This window comes from Parambassis ranga, chromosome 9 (assembly GCF_900634625.1).
Source record: "Parambassis ranga chromosome 9, fParRan2.1, whole genome shotgun sequence".
NCBI classification, from domain to species: Eukaryota; Metazoa; Chordata; class Actinopteri; family Ambassidae; genus Parambassis; species Parambassis ranga.
Window position 1 is genome coordinate 7,953,588 of NC_041030.1, and position 19,425 is coordinate 7,973,012.

Consider the following 19,425-nt stretch of genomic DNA (forward strand, 5'->3'; position numbering starts at 1 on the left):
AAAAAATACCCAGCCCACCCTTCCATATAGGGAATCTGACTCTGGTGGTAACAGCTCAGGAATTCACACATGGACAAACAACCATGTGCCATGTGCACTGCTGTTTCAAAGGAAAGTTTGCATGTACTATGATAACACAACACTTTCAGGTGCACACCTTACACCTGAGTGGTGGCTGTGTGCAGCACATGGAGCCTTCTTATACACTTGTACACACGCCTGTCATTCCACACAGTTGCACAAGAGTAGACATATGCAGCAACACACACATCAAATCCACCAATCTATCACGACAACGATAACTGTTCAAGGGCGGCCAACGAGACACGCACTGTCTCTGTGGGGGGGGTTCTGCCAATCTGGTGCCCACAGTGGGAGGGCTCACTCTCATCAGCACTGCAGACCTCTTGACTATCTTTCCTCACAAATCATGAGTCTGCAGTTGACAGATATGTGTATTCCTTAAAGAGCAGTCAGCTTATTCAGATATTGATTATCAGATGAGTATTCACAAGACAGGAGGTTGATTTTTAGAAAGTTCTAAAAACAGCACCTACCTGCCTACCAGTAAATTACCATGCCTTTATAGCAGTGTAATGTCTGACCTTTTGTTTGTTCAGCCATAGTCATGTGTGGTTGCAGCTCTAACAACAACAACAAAACGCATTTGCACCATCTACACCCTCTAAGGGAGAAAGGTAACTCCTGGGTGATGTAAGGTCACTAACTTTTCACAGCCTGTAATTTTGTCATCACAGACACACAGCTCACACCAAAATAGATTCACCTGGTGCTGATAGGTCTAATCACCATTATGTGTAATATAGCAACAAGTAAAAACCATGGAGCTCCATCTTAACTGTTCCTGAATTTTATCGCAGTGCTCTAAGCTGGTGAACTGTTAGCTATACATTTGAATATGTAATTAATATAATTAGATGTACAGATGATGGTATGGGGTCATTCTTAAAAGACACCAAAGAGACCCATCACTCTGATCGCTCTTTTCTTCAGACCCTCCCCCTTTTCTCTGCTACACAACCAAAATGCCCAGATAATGAGGCCGGGTGAGAAAGTGTAAAGTGGAGGTGTATTGAGGGGCCGTGTAAGCTGGCCTAATCCTCCTTCACAGCATTTGTTGTGTCATTAGAGCTGTATGGGTTGTGGATCCTGTGACACGGGCCCCATTCAGTTCTTTAGCCCTCAGCCAGAGCACTGCGAAGAGCCAGTGTTGTGTTCAGAGTTGCTGTAAGCCGCAGTGGATTTTTCAAAGGTGGGATCGTCCTTACAGACCACACAGGGCCGCTGCCCCTGAGGATAAAAAAAATGTGGTAAAAGCTGGCGACAAGAGATAAACACTCCACACAGACACATTTTACTCAGCAGCTTTATTTTTGTGCAAATCTCAGGCAACACAGTAGCTGAGAGACAAGAGATGTGCTTTGCAACACGTGCTCTACAAGTCAGGACAGAAGACCTGGCTACATGAATAAACCAGTAATAATGTGCTATGGCATCCCTTGATTTACTTTGTAAGTGAAAGCAGCTGCATTACTTTTAAAACCATCCTCACCAGCCTGTCTCCCATCAGCATAACAATCAATATCAGGGCTTAATATTTATTAATACATTCTCCTACATGGAGGATATTACTTTAATCTCACAGAGCAGGGTAACTAAAACATTCTACGCTGCTGATTCATACTGATATTTTAAGCCTGCTATAGTCTTCTATAGGATACAGTACTATGGAGAGTTACAGTATATAGTTCATATTAGTGTGCATTTTAAAGACATAAAACAGAAAAGTTATACAGTGTGATATCAGGAATTGCAGTTTCTCAGTGATATTGTCAAGTTTTTTTTTTAATTGAAATGTTTATTAATGAAACTGAGACAAGATGGCACCATGCAGTGTGTAAGGTTGTGTCAAGGCTGACCTATAAAGGGAAAAAGAATTCAAAATAGGTGGTTAATTGACCAAAAAATGCTCCTCAATTCAACAGCTGAACTGTATTTTTACTCTCTTTTCAAAGAGAACTTCAACTGTGTCAACTCCGGTAACGTAAGTGTCGCCACCGTTCTATGAATACTCTACTTGGTGCAGATACCGTACATTCTGTGTATTGTATCATACAGTGCTGATATGAGGTAGCAGAGATATATTCATTAACAACTGTAAACCATACAACTTAAGAGAATGACAAATGAATTCATATACAGTACAGTATGATGGAAGAAGCATCACAAAGAAGCAATATTGCTTTTGGCCACAGCTCTTATTGCTGGCTTATAATAATAAAAATAAAATGGCTCAGATGATTAAAAAACAGCTTTGATTATACTTCCTGTGTCTCTAACTCTCAATACATGACTATGTCACTGCCTCAGCCCATAATTCATCACCCTAACTGGATGCACATGGAAAAACTAATCTGCTAATCTTTACCTACACAGAGGCTCCTGTACATCTTAAGACTTTTTACATTTTAAAAGCAAATTAATTTAAAATATAAGGCCAGTTTTGCCAGTGATATGAAAACAAAAAAGCACACTGTAACTGAGCATTTGAACTGCATGGCTGATCTCTCCTTAAAAATGGCTGAAAGTCAAATTACTCAAGATCTTCTACACCGAAATGATTTGTGCAAGTAGTGAGTGTTACATTTAACAGGAGTCACAAACTTTCAACATGTCTGAAAACTGGTAGTCACACTTAAAATACACAATATTTCAGCACCTGCAGGAGCCCTAAATCAAGACTTCTCACCCTGACCTCATTTGGGCCCCTCTTTTATCTGGTGCTCCCTTAGAGCACCAGTGAAGGTAGCCGTCCACACATGCAGGGCTGTTCCAGCGGATAGGGTGAGGAAGAAGAGGAAGGCCACTTGGAAACCAAACCAATCAACCACACCTCCAGCTAGAGCACTGAACATCAGCTTCCCCAGCACCTCCAGAGTCGCCAGGAAACTGTAGTGGGTCGCCTAGTGGGAGAACAGAAGGAGTAGTGATGGGAAAAGAGATTAGAAGGAGCAGGGAGTGAGGAGAGAAAAGACAAGTTTGAGAAAGACATTGTAACTGTCCATCCTGTCCTGTAGCATGGCTTTTTGTCACATTTTTTTAAGCCACAACAGACTGAACCAAGGAAATGAAGTGATGTTAGGAAAAACACAGTACAAAAGAAAAGGGGAGAAGAAAAAAAATACAAAGACGGAAGTCTGACAGAGAAAGCGTGAGATCATTGCCCAAGACGATGAAAAAGGCCAAACCAAGAAGAGTATCTGATCTCAGCCTTAAGGCTTACTTTCAAGGAGTGAGAGAGAGGGAGAAGAGAAGGACAGAGATTACCTAATCTCTCCCTGCCTCCCCCCTTTGCCCATTCAGCAGGTACCATACAGGCACAGGACTCTACTGACACCTAGACCACTGACTGAACAAATGAATTCATTTTCATTACGTACATGAAACGTACAGGCCTATACTGACAAAGAATCATTTTCATCCATGAATGACAGAAAATAAAATGATGACAACATTTAAAAAAAAACTTCTTAAACATTTGTAATGCAGATATTCTCCAAGGTTAACAAAGATGAGGGCTGGGCTCATTCACTGCTCACTGCAACATCTTCTTCCCTATTATCTTTTTTACATTAGATCTGAGAGAGATGGAGGCATTTCACCTATTAATTGCTTGTGTTTTAAGTTAAAATGTGCAAAATGTTATAGTGTTCTGCAGTAAATGCTGCTGCCTTTAATGTGAGGATGTTCTGCTTTTCTCTGCCATATAAATTAATATAATAAATATAATTAAAATATTACAAAAATAGGCAGATTATTGCAATGATAAATCTTTCCATCATATACTGTAAATATGGATTAGACTTGCTGTTCCATCAGTAATGCTGACAAAATGAATACACAACATGTCTTACTGAAACACAAATTCCGAAAATGAAATGACGTGAATTTGATGAGTGTTTGCAGGAGTATTTATTGGTGGGTTCAGACTAGGCCGAAGTAGGCAGAGAGCTCTGAGAGCCTGTATGACCACAGCTAAGTGGAGTGCCTTTATTCTGAGCAACTTGTTTAACAGATTCAGTTTCTTTCTCCTGGGGATCGTTAACAAGCACTCACACTATCAGCTTTCTGTTACTGGATAGCAGTGCCGTCGATAACACACACATGTACACACAACGAGCACAGGCATGCTAATGCTCTCCCCTCCTGTGTGCGCGCACACATACTGATTCACACACACACTGACACACTAAAAAGCAAACAGTGTATGTGTCATGAGAACCTCTCAAATTAACCTCTGTTCTCATCATTGCATGTTGTGATTGTTCTCTCCTGTTATTTATTTTATTTCATGGACAGATTCTAATATCTGTGCTACAGCCTTTGATTTTTTTCTTTTTTTTCTAGAGCACTTAAAGACTGACAGCAATTTAAATGATAATTTGTCACCTTCAGAGATTGACTGAGTGACGTCTGAATGGCTGTGTGAACAACGATCACCTCCAGGCAACGATGGCCCAGTTACGGCGGGGACAAAAGGAGTTATGTCAAAGAGGAGAAAATGAGAGAGGAGAGGGAAAAGTCAGAGTGGAAAAGAGAGCATTTAAAGGACTCCGGAGTGACAAAGAAACAGAGTGAGGTGGTAGGAAGGACAATGCCGGTGAGGGGGGGGGGGCATTGAATAAAAACTGGGTCTGTTCAGACTTTTGAGATTTTCCAGGTGAAAACAGCTGATGAAAACTGACAGGTTTAGGTGACAATAGGTGGATGTTGAGGATTTCCCTCTCCTGCGACAACCAAAGGAGGTGACCTCACATCACAAAGTAGCACAATTGAAGAAAGACCTAGGAGAGCAAAGAGGGGAAGGACAGTAGAAAGAATGTTTTCTGTCTGTCTGACATGACCTCAAAGAGCACCACAGCTGACACCAAAAAAGTGACAACACAGCAAAGCAGTTACATAACAAGTCATGTTTACCTGAATGCTCTCCTCAGCCCTTTGAGTGCAATGCATCATGGTAGTGAAGGTGAGCGTGGTGATGAGACCTCCCAGGAAGTGTTGAACACTCATGCTCAGGACTGCCATACCTGAGGAATGGATGCAAGCAAAAGGAATCAACTACAAGAGTCCAACTACAAAAAGACGACACAAAACCCAAGAAGTTATTTTTCTGAACAATGGTGGAGACAGTTTTATACTGTAGTCTGTGCTGCTACACTTCTCGCTATATTATTCTATGTAAAAGCCAAAGCAAAGAGACAAAGCAGCAAGAAACGGTAAGCTGCTGAAGTGCAGCCCCCCCATCCCGTCCCCAAAACACATGTAGTGTATCCTCTGAGGGGAAGAGGCAGAGCAGTGTTAGTGGGGGAACACAGAGGAACCACAGAGCCTATCTGTCTCTGCTCTCGCTAACACTGAATTATTCACTCAAGCCGCCAGAGTTTTTGCAGAATAAGACTCTTCAGTAAGCGACACAAGGCTGGTAGAGACACACCGACTGATCAGACTGAAAAGTGGGAAGCGGAGGGTTATCATGTAATATTGAAAAATGTGAAACTGAAGGGGTTTTTTTTTTGTTTTGGGGCTTTTTTATTGAGTTTTGTTCTGGGTATAAAATGTAGGAGGGAGAGACCTCAACTTTCAGTCTGAAAGGCTTGATAGGGGAACAGACAGCTCTGTCAGAGATGAATGGCAGAGACATGAATCCCAAATGCTTTGAGACTGGCTGTGCACCACAATCAGATGTGTCATTCCAACATTAATAACTGAATGGTTCTCTGGAGAGAGACCTCTCCTGTCTATCATTGTCCTCTGCATCATGCACTTTTGTGCTGTATATAAACTGAATAAAAAACACTGAACATCTGGCTTAAACATGCAGGCCAAAGATTCCCAGCTTTTAGTGTTTGTGGGATGATTTAGCATCATGTGAAAACTTTCAACTTTTGACACAACTATAACAAGTGTTACATGCAGAAATCTGCAACAAATAAAGTCTGTATGAAATGACAACATAACAATACTATCACATTTAAAATTCCAACTAAAACACCTAGCTAAGTGTTATGTGGTTCCACATATTAGCATGTATTCCATACAAACAGGGAGCAAGGGAGGCTGAAACTCCTACAGAACAGCACTCACTGATTTGGCTACAGCTCTTTAGGTGATGGTGAAGGACAGGCGTGCAGGAGAGGGAGGGACAAAGATTTGTTAAGTGATCTAAAAAAAACAGTTTATTCTAAGATTAGTGCACACACATCAACGTGTTTTTATTGTCTCTCAATGCTATCGATAATAGCTGTAAGACACTTTTGTGGCATTACACATCAGATACTGGTGTATAATGAACAACATAAAAACACTTAAAACTGATTCATACATTGCTCCACTTTCAGATCATAGAGCTACATTTAATTATGTCTCCTCACTTGCTTGTAATCTCAGCGGGTCTCAGCGAGCAAAGGGTTTTATGGATTTTATATGAAGTCTCAGCCCTAATGTGAAAAACCACTGCTGTGTCCAACTGATGAGGTGCCAAAAAGTTTTGTAACTTATTTTAGGCGAACTATATTTGTTTGATTACTATTTATTTGGCTGCAGATCATCCTCAAACTGGACATGGAAAGGCACTGGTATTTTCCATAGATGTCCAACTTCACAGTCAGCTGTAAAACCTTGCTGTACAATGTTACTTAAGCTTAATATCGAATTACTTCCCTGCCAGCCACACCGGCAGACGTCAGCTAACATTTTCTCCTTCAGCATTTGACAGACTCAACAATGCACATCTTGTGTTACATATATCCACAGGCTGCAAACGGAAATACCAATACGCACCAGTAGTGCAATAAAATCTGAAGAACATGATGTTTATATTTTGTTGGTGTTACCTCCATCACCTCCTTGTGTCATACATACTCCTACACTGGTACGATCGTAGCAGTTGGTGATGGGTGTTGAAATCGCGTTCTAGTTGAATCTGTGAGTGTTTTGGCCTGTTTCTCACCTTTCATGAGTGGTGATGGTTCCAACACAGTGAGCAGAGAACTCTGGAAAACCATGCTGATGGTTCGGAGCACAAACACACGTCGCATCAGAGCCCCGATGCTGAGGAAAGGACAGCATAGCAACAAGTATCAGAGAGACGTACCCTAACTTTACAATAAACACTGTGATATGTGATGACAGTGACTGCAGGCTATCATCATTAAATTCAGAGACATTCTGTGTCTATTTCCATGTCACACACAATTACACACACATGCATGCGCAAACACATTAACATCCGTGCACATGCTTAAGTAAACAAGTCCCCAGACACTAATTGATTCCCTGTTAGTGCAAGAAAATCATCCCCCTGTGGGTTTGGTTCATGACGTAATCAATAACCCAAGGAGATCCCCAGCGTGAGGAAGATAATTAATCACTGTTAACATACAGTACATACCAACACACACAGGCACTGTAGTCTGACATCAGGGATTATCAATGCCAATCACTCAGAGGATGCCTGCCACTCAAAGGACTCCGTGTGTGTGTTTGTTTTTATGCATATAATTACTTATGTGTAAAAAAGATTGTGATGGAGAAGGAGCCTGTCACATAGAGGGATATCCGATTTAGTAAGACGAGTGCACCACTATTTTTTAAAATATGCTTGAGCAATATTCCAAGTTAGTGAAATACAGATCTAAGATGCTGAAGTTTTTTTTTATCATTTTTGTTTTCACTCAGGTCCCTGATAGCACTTCTATTTACATGATCTGAGGTGACAACTCAAACTATTTTTAATTTAACTCATTAACAGATTAATCATTTCGTCTACAAAACATCAGAAAACAATTAATAAAATACCCTTCAGTTTCCTAGTGCCCCTGGCAATGTCATAAATTTATTTTACATTTTTGTTTTTACACAAGGCATTGGCCTCTCTTTCTCCCTCCTCCCTCTCTGTATCGTTACCTCACCCTCTCTCTCACCTCTCTGTCCAGCATTTCCTTACCTCCCTACTGGAAAACCAATCCTGCATCATTCACATGCTAAAGACATTCTTCTCTCTGCTGCTCCTTTACCTCCCTTCTCAATGACAGCCTTTCATATCACGCTCCCTCAAGAGATGCTGAGGGGTGTGTGTGTGTGTATGTGTGTGTGTGTGTGTGTGTGTGTGTGTGTGTGTGTGTGTGTGAGAAAGAGAACCTGCCTGGCTGCCATCTCACACGGGCCAGGCCCAGATAAGAATAGCCATGTTCTCGGGTTGCCAGTGGTGGTTGTAAAGGGGGTCACTCACTGACCACTCAGGCATTTCTGATGGTAGGGAGGATAAACCTTCCAACTGAGCTTTTAGAGGTGGGACAACAGCCTACTGGACAGCCCTTCCTCTGTGTGTGAATGGTAGGAAACAGTATAGGAGGAGAAGAGTTTCCTACGGCACCAGAGGGTACCAATTTTAACATTACAACAGCTGAGTTGTAAAATGTAAGAAGTAATTTTAAAAAACTGTCTGCAGAGTGAAAGAACCATTACCTACTGCTTCCATTCTCCCCCCTGAACCTAGAAATCAGGCCAATTTTTCATATTTTTTCTATTTTTATCTTTCACAAATATCTCAGACACTGAAAACTGGATTTAAACAAAGGTTGGTAAAATTACTGAACAAGTATCTTCACACTCAGAATCACCAGCAATAATATTACATTCAATGGTCAAACAGTGGGGCTCTACACAGTTCAAATAAGGTCTCAAACCCTTTTATACTGAAATGATAATTATAACTAACACAATTAAACACATTAAAAGGTGAGCAAACAACTTGATAGTTACTTATGGGTAAGGTGAAGAGGTCATGACCTCTTTCACACATTTCAATACCATCATATGGTATGTAGCTTTGTTAACTGTTACTTTGTTTTAATAGTTTTTAGAGAAGACAAATGCACATACTCATTTATCTGTCTTTATTTATTTATCTATCCATTTTAAGTGTTTTCTCTTGTAGTCCTGCCTTTACAGAGTTCCTTACAAATGAGATGGAGACGAAGAGTGAAAGATCAAAAGCCACGGTGTGACAATGACATCTTTTGAAAAAGCTTTACAGCCGACAAAACTTTTGCCTTGGGAGGCTTCCTCTGTGTATGTGTCACTTTAAAAGAGGAGGAAACCTGGAAGCCTGCTGGAAAAAAGGACAAACCAACTGGCATCACAGAGTACTGAGCAACTAATATACATTGAGTGATGGGCAGGCAAATGCACAGAAAGAACATATTTCCTGTAAATCTGCTGTATCAAATCATTTGACGCAAGTGGGTACAAAATGTAATAATGTACAGAGTGGGAACCTGCACCCTATCTTCCACAAAGGCATTGTTATTTATAGTTACCATTACATCACACTAGCCATAGGCAGGGCTGTGCTATAATGTGATCCTATAAGCACATGTAAAACCTTATGCAACGATGGTCTGGCCACAAGACACAATGTCAACTGGCAGAAGTAGAAAACATCAAACATGCTAAAATTACTTCCTATTGAAATGTCTTAATTAATTTACTTATAAGATATATTGTTTTACTTAGACCCATCTAGTTGTCAGCTGGTCAAACACCTATAGATCTCTTTACATTGCACAAATGTGCATGGAAGGTGCTGTAGAAATTATGTATGAGCTGTTGTCTGAGGAATTTTAGAAAAATAAAGAATATCAAATTACATAGTTCAAAACTACCACATTTCTGATGAAATATCAAAAAGGGTTTTCATTTTCAACTAGCACCATCTATAACAGCTGTATTACAGCTGTGATATGCTGTAATAATCACAAAGATGTCAGTATTTCTGTGCATCAGACAGTTAAATTCAACTACTGTCTCTGATATCAAACCTTAAGGTGTGTGTGTGTGCATAATATGTTTGAGTGCAGTGCCTGCATGAGGACACATGATGGATTTGCTGCTCATGCTGTTCTCACACCACACGCCACACAGGGGGTCCCTGAGCTCTCAAACAAGGCCATGTTTACTTAAATTACTGTACACATAGTCAGACAGAAAGACACACATATACTGCATATACAGACAAACAAGAGAGCCTATAAAGTAAAAAAAAAGAGCACAAAATGCTTAAAGGAAGAAAATGAGTTGCAAGGTGAGGAGGCTGATAGTAATCTGGGATGGGATGAGAACACAGCATGTGAGGCAGCAGGATGTGTTCACAAAGTACAGTAGACTGGGCTTTTCTCAATTTTCTTTCCTGTAACCCTAAGGTTGTTGCGTTATCACAGTTTGTGTGTTGGTAAAAATGTACTTTACTTGCCTGTAAACTTGTGTCTGTCTCTCTCCCTCTCTCACCTCAGTCTGGCCCCTGATCATTCTGATGCTCTTTGCCTGCACCGGTCTCTATTGTTCCTCTCTGTTTTAATTACTATTATCCATTAACTGACTCAACTATAATATAAACACAACAGTTTTGGCTTCCTTAGCAACATCAACAACCCGTCATGTTTGTTCTCTGTGATCTATGATGTTTGCTGCATGTTTGTTCCTCTCTCTCACTTGCTCTCTTTCATCCTCTAAGTCCTGTCTCCATCTTCTTCCCCTCCTCTAAGGTTCTCCCCTATGAGCCGGGTTCTGCTCAAAGTTTCTTCCTGTTAAAAGGAAGTTTTTCCTTGCCAGGGAGGATCAGGCTCTGGGTTTCTGTAAAGCGCCTTGAGACAATTCTGATTGTAAAATGCGCTATATAAATAAAACTGAATTGAACTGAATTGTTAATTGGATAATACATAATGAACTGTGTTTCAGCCCATTAGACAATTACATGGACTTGGTACCAATGCTATAAAAGTTCTCACTGTCAAGGGCATTTTGTGAGTGGCACTTCAATTTAAAAGCTTTGCCTTCAGGCACGGAAAACCCTTCAGAGCCACAAAACGCTGCTGCCATACAAAACAATCACAGTGTTAAGTCAAAGACAATCCAAACGATGTTGCTGATGAAGGCTACCTGAACTGTGCGAGCAGCAGGCCTCCCAGAGACGACCCACAGATGGAGAAGCACATGGCGATGACGCCATTCCAGAAGCCGAGTTCCCTGGCGGTCATGTGGTGATCCAACAGGAAAAGAGGAAACATTGTCACAGCACCTTGTTCACCTGTGCACACAGGTAAGCAAAGAGCAGGAAGAAGGAAAGATGTGAAGAAAAAAAATCAGATTACAGTTCAGATATATAAATATAATCAGTACACAACCTATTATTTACTGCATGACTCTTGACTAAGCATTACTATTTTCACTAACAGCATATATGTAAGGCACCTTTTGGATACAAAGGCCTGTTCCAATCACAGTCAAACACAGTGATGGTGTTGTATCAAACTGTTTAGCCTGCAAGACTGAGCAACGTGGTTTTCTTGAGATGACGATTGCAGAATCAAATGCAGAACATGAACACACGGCATACCTAGGCCTATTCCTGGAAAGTGTCAATAATAGATGCCTGACAAGAAAAAGAATACCCTCAGTCACTTTATCAAACGGGGGCCTAGCACTTTTCCTAAAGCACAAAAAAGAAAACACAACAAAAACAAAAACTTCCATAGATGAAACAGACCTCACAAAGACCTTTCAGTCAAAATAAAAAGTTTCTGTCAGACAGTAAGACTTTCTCTGTGTGGCGTTCAGTGTGGGGGTAATGTTCTGCTGAACATTACAGTAAAATATTCAGTGGTGCCGACTATACGCCATTATTATATTAATGGAGACTGACTTCAGAAAGACAGTGGGACCAAGGAGCTGTGTGAGTGACAGCTTGGCTCCCAGACTGCTGTCAAAGACGACGCAACACAACCGACGACTGACTCACTCAGTCAGCCAGGAGACAAACAAAAATAGAGAAAGAGTGTAAAAAAAAAAAAAGACAGATGAAACAGACTGAAATAAAATAAAATAATAAGAGGAAGCTCCCAGTGATAGGGAGTGCAGCAGCAGAATTAGAGTGTCACCGCTGTAACAGTGGTGTGACAACCCAGCAGAAACATGGGGTCGAAAATGTGAGTTCTCCGTGTAGGAAACAATCTCAATGTCTCTCACTTCTGTCACTCATGTTTGGCAATTTACAGACAGGAATGTTTAAATTAGTCATTAAATTAATTTAGCTAATATGACAGGCTTTCTCCACAACATATGTACCTGTCACCAGTTAAATGTGTCTTGTGGCTGCACTACAGAGGTTCCACACCTCACAGTAAACAGGTGAATGTTTTTAAGTGTGATTTATGAAACTACAGGTCATATGTTTGGGTTTCTGACACAAACAGAAAAAACAACAACAAAAGGTACTTGTAGCTTTACCACATATAGATTTGAGATGCTAGATCCTTAAAATAACAAACTTGCTTTTCTGCACTTATGAGGAAAAAAAACAAATTAATGTGCAAATTGAGGGCATCCTTGAGACTGAATAGTATAGTAGTATATAGTAGTAGTATAGTAAACAGGAAGCTGTTTGTATTGATCTCCAGGCTGCCTACATAAGCATTGAAATTGCATTGATGAATTTTACAAAAAAGTCCAATTTTATGAATAAAGAACATATAGATCATCATACTGTAAGACATTAATTACCACCAGTGCTCACGCTCAGTGGGTGCCGCACTGATCTCTGCATTATTCAGATTTTAATCTCTGTCATCCTCTGTGCTGAAGTGTTTTGAGTTGCATCAACTGTGTGGTAACCACGTTAGACATAATAAAGTAAACATTGGCAGCAGCAGAACCCATGATGCCACAGTTGTTTACCCATGGTTCCGCACTCCCGTGCCTGGCTGTCTGTTGTTTAGCTCAAAGCTCAGAGCTTTCACAGTCCTGCCTTCAACTAATTATTTCTTTAAAGGGTGGGGGTGGTGGTGGTGGTGGGCATGCAGACAAACACAACCAAGCTGATTATTCATTTCTATAAATATTCTCAAAGCAACAATTGTCCATTTCAGCAGGGATTTCATTAGACATCTGCAAAGATTAAACAGAGCGAAGGGGAAGGAGGAAAGTGTGGAACAAGAGTGAAGGGGGGAAAGGGAAGAAACAGAGGGGGGAGGACGTATTCAGAAAAGAGATGAAAGACACGAGTAAAAAAGGTAAAATCGTTTTACTATGGGTGAAAAAGGTCAAGCAGAAGCAGAAGATAAATGAGATGTAGTGCAGGAAATGACAATCATGAAGTCATAAATAAAACGATGCAGCCAGGGAGGAAGATAACTAGAGATGGAGGAAGAGGAGGAGGGGCAGATGAACAGAGACATTGTTGGGAGGTTAGTGAAGAGGAAACACAGGATGGCAGGCTCAAAGAAATCTGTGTTTACAGATGGCAAAGAGAGACAAAACAGTTTGACATTAGCATGAAAGTGAGAGAAAAGAGGAAGGTAAGGTTGTTTTATTTATCTCAGTTATTTAAAGATGCCTGATGGCAACATCAATCTCCTACTAGACTTGTCAGCAACTGCAGCGTAAGCACTCAAAGAGGGATACAAATAAAAAAAATCTATATTTAAAGGCCTTGAAAACCTTAAATATACATCAGCTTTTTTCAGTTTTTAGCACTGACATCTGAATTTCAGTAACAAAGTACAATTAAAGTAATAAAGTTAAATTGTATAACACACAAGGCAGAATTAGATAATTTTTGTTATGTTTTTTTTTTGTCCTAAAGGTAACATGAGCACATTACTTAAGTACTAACTATGGGTGTTTTCTGTGACCTTTGCTCCCTACTTTATCTTAATTGTTCTAGTTATTAAAGATGCTTCATGATAACATAAACCATTTTATAACAGATGTTGGTATAGCTTACATGCAGGGTAGACGGACCTAAAGCTGCAGCAGTTTAAACCAACCAATACAAACAGCAACGGTTTGACAAAGACTATTTCTTCAGCTGTCCCTTGAACTTTAGCATGTATATAAAATGGTCCCTCGCTATAATGTGCTTAACCTTTTGAGGCCTCACAGTTTTCGCAGATTCATTTTGGTGCAAAATTGCATGCTTTTTTTGTAGCGCATTGTGTTCTGTGTCCTGATTGGCTGTAGACTATTGTCAATCAATCTCCTCCGTGCCGTGTCTCCTGTACAGTGCAAAATGCTTTCAGCTTTAGTATCATTCATTAAAGAATTAATGAATTAAACAATATCATTCATTCATTAAAGAATTTCCCCTCTTCGTTAAATAAAGGAATTCTGATTCTATAATACTGGACTTATTTTTCTACGAAGGTTTGAACTTTGAGAATATGTTTGTTGTTTACACTAGAGAGGAAGGTGTAAAAAATCCGATTGCCTGTCTGGGAAAAGTGTATAAAGTGCATAGTGAGGGGTTTTACAGCCTTAATGCACCGATAATTATTGTAAAAAATAAAGCTGACTACAATGCGGGTTATTTTTAGAACATAACTCCTGCGATTAACGAGCAACCACTGTAGTATATGTCTATATAATGTAGAAGGGGGTTGGATGGTAAGTAGTATAAGTGGTATGAGTGGTATAGAGTGGGATCACAGTAGGATAAGGTTGAGATAAGGGTGAGAGGTCAACGAGGGTGAGAGGTCGATGAGGACAGTGGGGTGAAATCCTCACGTGCATGCTGCATGTTACACAAAAAAAGATGGCACAGCAGGAGAGATCACTGAGGACACACAGTCACCTTTCAGAATGGCTTCATCACTCCAGGCTAAGAGCATGGTAAACAGAGACAGGTTCATACATACTACATGCAGCACAGCAAACATGCATAAAGGGCCTAGGTGTGTACACATACACACAAACATTCTACAGATCCTCAGGTTCCCAGAGGACAAAGAAGTAAAGAGAAACCCTGCTTTTATACAACTTTAAAATATCCAATGCATATTAGTCTATTGACACACACACAATGGGCGTCCCTAAACATCGATGCAGATGTCATGGAGTTCTCTGCAGCCCTCAAGGCTCATAAACATGGGAAAATACACTGTGTACAAAGCATAAGCAAGAGACCCCGCATCCCTTCACTCAACCCAGACCCACAAGGTTATATCCTTTGTTGTCTGTTTCTGTCAAATTATACAAAATTGATACTTGAATTCAGGGACTTAACAAAGTTCCCTTTTCTGTCTAGAATTATTTTACAATCAATAGGCAATATTTTAGCACACAATGCTGTTTTAGATCAATCAGACAAATATTTGTGCAAATACAGGATTGAATCTTTAAACAGCTACAATGATCATGAGTCTTGATGTAATATCATTGATAAAAGTGTTTATTTCTATCTGCATTTTGGTTTTTGTCTCTCTCAGGGCACCATGTGGTGGTTGTTCATTAATTCATCCCACTTTTTCAGCCTCCCTTCCTGCAGTCCTTCTTTTTCCCTCTGGAAAATACCCCCATTCCCCAAGTTTCCCCCTCCCACACCAGTCAGCCAAGTATAATGCAGTCAAATTCAACACCCTGCAAATAAAAAGACACTCTATTCACATTCTGCTGTCAAATCTGTGGTTGGTCTGCTGGTGGTATTTGCCACATCTAAACTGATAATAAGGACTAATAAACATTTTCACCAAGCTTCTTCACATGCAAAACCTAAAGTGGGCAGGACTTGTATCACAAAGTATTTTATCAAGACGATAAGAAAGGTCCTAATGAAACATTAAAATGCTGGACTGACAGAATATTTTTTCATTAGTGTGTTCTGGTTCTTGTTTTCAGCTGATTATCTTTTTGTCCTAATTTAACTCGTATGTATGTGTTCCAGTCCGCTGATAGTATTTTAGGTATCAAGGGTATACAGTCTGTTTTCAGTCTAAACTGCAGACAATGAAAGATGGTCTTTTCTCTAAACTTATCTCTATTGTCAGCCATTTCTGCTTTAATTAAGCAGTTCCAAGGGAATTTATATTAGATCTATAAAGTCAATTAGCCTTTCGTTCACACAGGTGCCTCCAGCAGAGAAACTGCATGAATAGTTGATCGCATTAACAATGAATATATTCCACAAAGAGTGGCAGATCTGCTTCAGATTTTTTGTGACCATTTTCTGAAATCTATGCAATTATAAATCTGCAATTCTATGATCAACTCTAGTTTAAACCAAAGGAACATTGTGAAAGTTTGCTGAATTGACCAAATATATTTTGGGAATGCTGTTTGACAACAGAATATTAATATGTTTGTTGTCATTATTTGAGCTTATTTGTGACTCTAATCCACCATTGTTTGCCTCCTCTTTGGCATTTTTCCCACTTTGTCCGCCAGCTTCCCTCCCCTTTTCGCCCTCCGAGTCCATCTACACAGTTCTCCCATCATGCCTGTAGCCTCAGATGGCACAGGGGTCACAGTTCAGACGCGAGGTTTCCAATGATTGGCCACAGTGTTGGACACAGCGCAAATGAAGAGTTCATTAGGGATAGATGAGGGAGAGGGGTCTGTGCTTGTATGCGTCTGAGGGTGTGAGAAATGGGGGTTCAGACAGGCAGATTACCGGTCTCACACAAACATACCCAAATACCCCTTGAACAAAAACAATACTGTCTCACATAGGCAATTATGCTGGCACATCCAGGCCTAGCATACAATATTACACAACCTTTTATTGCCATAAAAGTAACAAATATTGAAATTACTATAATAGAAAAAGGTAATAAGTGACAAGACTTTGCATGTATCTACAGACCTCTATCATGTCACTTAAAACTACTGTTGTAATCATAAGCATCGCTGAATAATGTGCGTGTCAGTTGCTCGTGCGACAGAGAGAGTGTTAGGTGTTGGGGGGGGGGCATTTTCAGGCTCCCTAGACAGATTAGGAGGTCAAGCCAGCCTTCATATTTTGTCTAGTAGTGTCGTCTGCTGGGGTTTATCCGATTACTGTGCCACCCTTAACACTCTCTCAAAAACACACACACACATACTCACACACAATGTAAAAACAAAGGCATATACGCTCATGCACATACACAAGTAAGGACTATGCAAATGTGAGGAGATAATTATATTCCCACCACCCACATACACACATACATGTAAACACACATCAGCAGGATGCACTGTCTTCCTTTTCAGTTTCTGAACGCTGCAGACACAAAGACACTCTAATCCTTACATAATCCCCTTCTGCTACCAAACACCAAACTCTGGTCATATCAACTCTCTCCCACACAGACACACAATATTTTTTACTATTTCAAAACTACTTGAATTGTATTTTTATTTTTGCTTCTCTTAACCCTTTCTCTCACAAAACTGAGTGCATGAACTGACTGTGCATTCAAAACGTACATTGTATTCTCATTTAAGTTCCTAAAGTTTTAAGTTATGTAAGAATGACATAAAAACAATCATTTATCTATTCAAAGTCTGCATTTCCCAGTGTGCATAAAGGACATAAAACAAGATAAATTGCCTTGCAACTATCACTTTTCAAAACTTCTTCCACTAGGTCTATTCCTGGGTGCATTACTTATGGAAACACCAATAGAGACATCTAGTGGTGATTTCTGGGCCCTGCATAAAGGCAACACAACTGAGGAAGTTCACTGCTGGACAAAATGGACAGTTTCAGGAAAATACAACACATTCTGTTACTCCACGACAGAAAAATCACTTTTTTGATCAAGTTTGCTAAGTGGGACGAAAGAAAAAGTATGTCGAATTCTTAGTCTTTAACATTATTGTCTATGCATACAGGAACCATTGGTTGTGATTTACCTTTCTTGCCTTTGCATCTTGATAAATCAGGTTTTTGGTAGTAGCTTGTTTGAAATATGTAATGTGTGATGAGAATGTTTTTTTTATTATTTACATGTTACATAATTAAGCTAAGGGTAGTAAGGTAATAAAGAAAAATGAATAATACTGTAGTGGATGTGTTAAATAGACTTACCCAATTTGTACGTGAGCACATACAGTACTGTCCAAGGTGTGCCGGGCACTGCCAGCATCTTCCTCCACACTCTCCATGGTCTCACAGCATCCCCTCCCTGCCCTCCCCTTTTGCTGCCATCTGCTGACTGGCCCTTCACAGTCTCATCATCAAGCACAGGGGCCCCCCACACAAACAGAGCCACGCCTGCATATACAAATGTCAGCAGCATAAACATCCAGCCCCATCCAGCCACATCAATCACTGCCAACAGTCCCCCTCCAGCAAAGACCGACCCAGCTTTATAGCCCACCACTTGTGCTGTGTTACCCAGCCCCAGCTCTCCACGTCCTTTCAGCAACCCTACCGCAGCCCCATCTACAGCAATATCCTGAACAGAGGCCAGGGTGTTCATTGCCAACAGGGTTCCAGCTACTCCCCAGATATGGGCTTCTGGGGCCAGGGCAGCACTGGAGAGGCACGTCAGAGCCAGCCCAGACACTGTCCCCACCAGCCAGCGGCGCTTGGTACCGAGTCTGTCCACCAAAGGGGCCCATAGCACTTTCAGGACCCAAGGGAAGTAGAGGATCTTGGTGAAGCCGATGCGGGTGAGAGAATGACCAGCTCCACGCAGATAGACAGGAAGCAGGGAAGACTGGAGACCATAAGGGATGCCCTGGACAAAGTACAGCAAGCCCAAGAAGACTAGTTTGTCATTCATGATCTAGATCCAACAGTAACCCTCTGGCTGAGGAGACACTGCAGTGGTCCATTGGTCAGGAATTTCTCATAATATGATTTAAGAGTAGTTCTTCAAATGGACTGGTTGACCCAGATGAACTGACTGACCTGAAATGAGAGACAGAGTGTGAAGTTCTTGATGTATAAGGTATTCTGTAGCTAAATACTTCCACAGCTGCTGATAGCAGCCTTAAAAGGCTGGGTCTTCGCTGCAGTTTTACTGCTTCTCTCCCCAGCTCAGTTACGCTAACCCGGCCAACCGAGGCCCAATCAAAGTCAAATGACTATTGTACATAATCATGAACAGAACTGTGTTACGACTTGTATTTACACAATTTACTGTGTCACAAACACAAACATGAAGCTGTCTTGTTGATACTTTGCAAGAGGCACGACCATTAAGTTCGTTACTAGCTACCGTTAGCAAGCTAGCTTGCTGTCAAGCTAAACATACTTAAAGAATAGCTTTTAAATACACTTGTACAGAATGTCAGTATTATTTTTTGGTTTCGGCCCATTAAGACAGTAATACAGATAAAAGCTGCGTATCAGATGTAAGCGAAATCTTGACACGTACTTAGAGAAACGCTGGTCAGCTTAGCGTCTGTCCGAATGTTTACAGTGGTGGGTTGGACGAGCTGTGAGGTTGCCAGGTACTGTGACAGCTATCCCCCTTTTGCAGATGCCAAACCTTTTCTTATTTCTTTGATGTTCATGTGTCACGTAGGAGGTCACATGCCTGCTTTTAATTTACGATCTGTCACTAGTCAATACAAACACAA

General features: G+C 40.6%; 1 protein-coding gene across 2 annotated transcripts; it reads right to left on the reverse strand.

Moving 5' to 3' along the window:
* Positions 1 to 1,412: 1,412 nt before the first annotated feature.
* On the reverse strand, positions 1,413 to 19,294 carry mfsd3 (major facilitator superfamily domain containing 3). Of its 2 annotated transcripts, none has more exons than XM_028415023.1 (6): positions 19,221 to 19,294; positions 17,924 to 18,751; positions 11,020 to 11,167; positions 7,031 to 7,131; positions 4,999 to 5,108; positions 1,413 to 2,984 (listed from the first exon to the last, which is right to left on the reverse strand). In XM_028415023.1, exons 2-6 carry the CDS (start codon positions 18,621 to 18,623, stop codon positions 2,778 to 2,780), a joined length of 1,266 nt encoding a protein of 421 aa, XP_028270824.1. In that variant the 5' UTR covers positions 18,624 to 18,751; positions 19,221 to 19,294; the 3' UTR covers positions 1,413 to 2,777. The 2 variants fall into 2 exon arrangements, with proteins under 2 accessions (XP_028270824.1, XP_028270825.1); XM_028415024.1 differs by lacking the exon at positions 1,413 to 2,984 and adding an exon at positions 2,994 to 4,865.
* Positions 19,295 to 19,425: the final 131 nt, after the last annotated feature.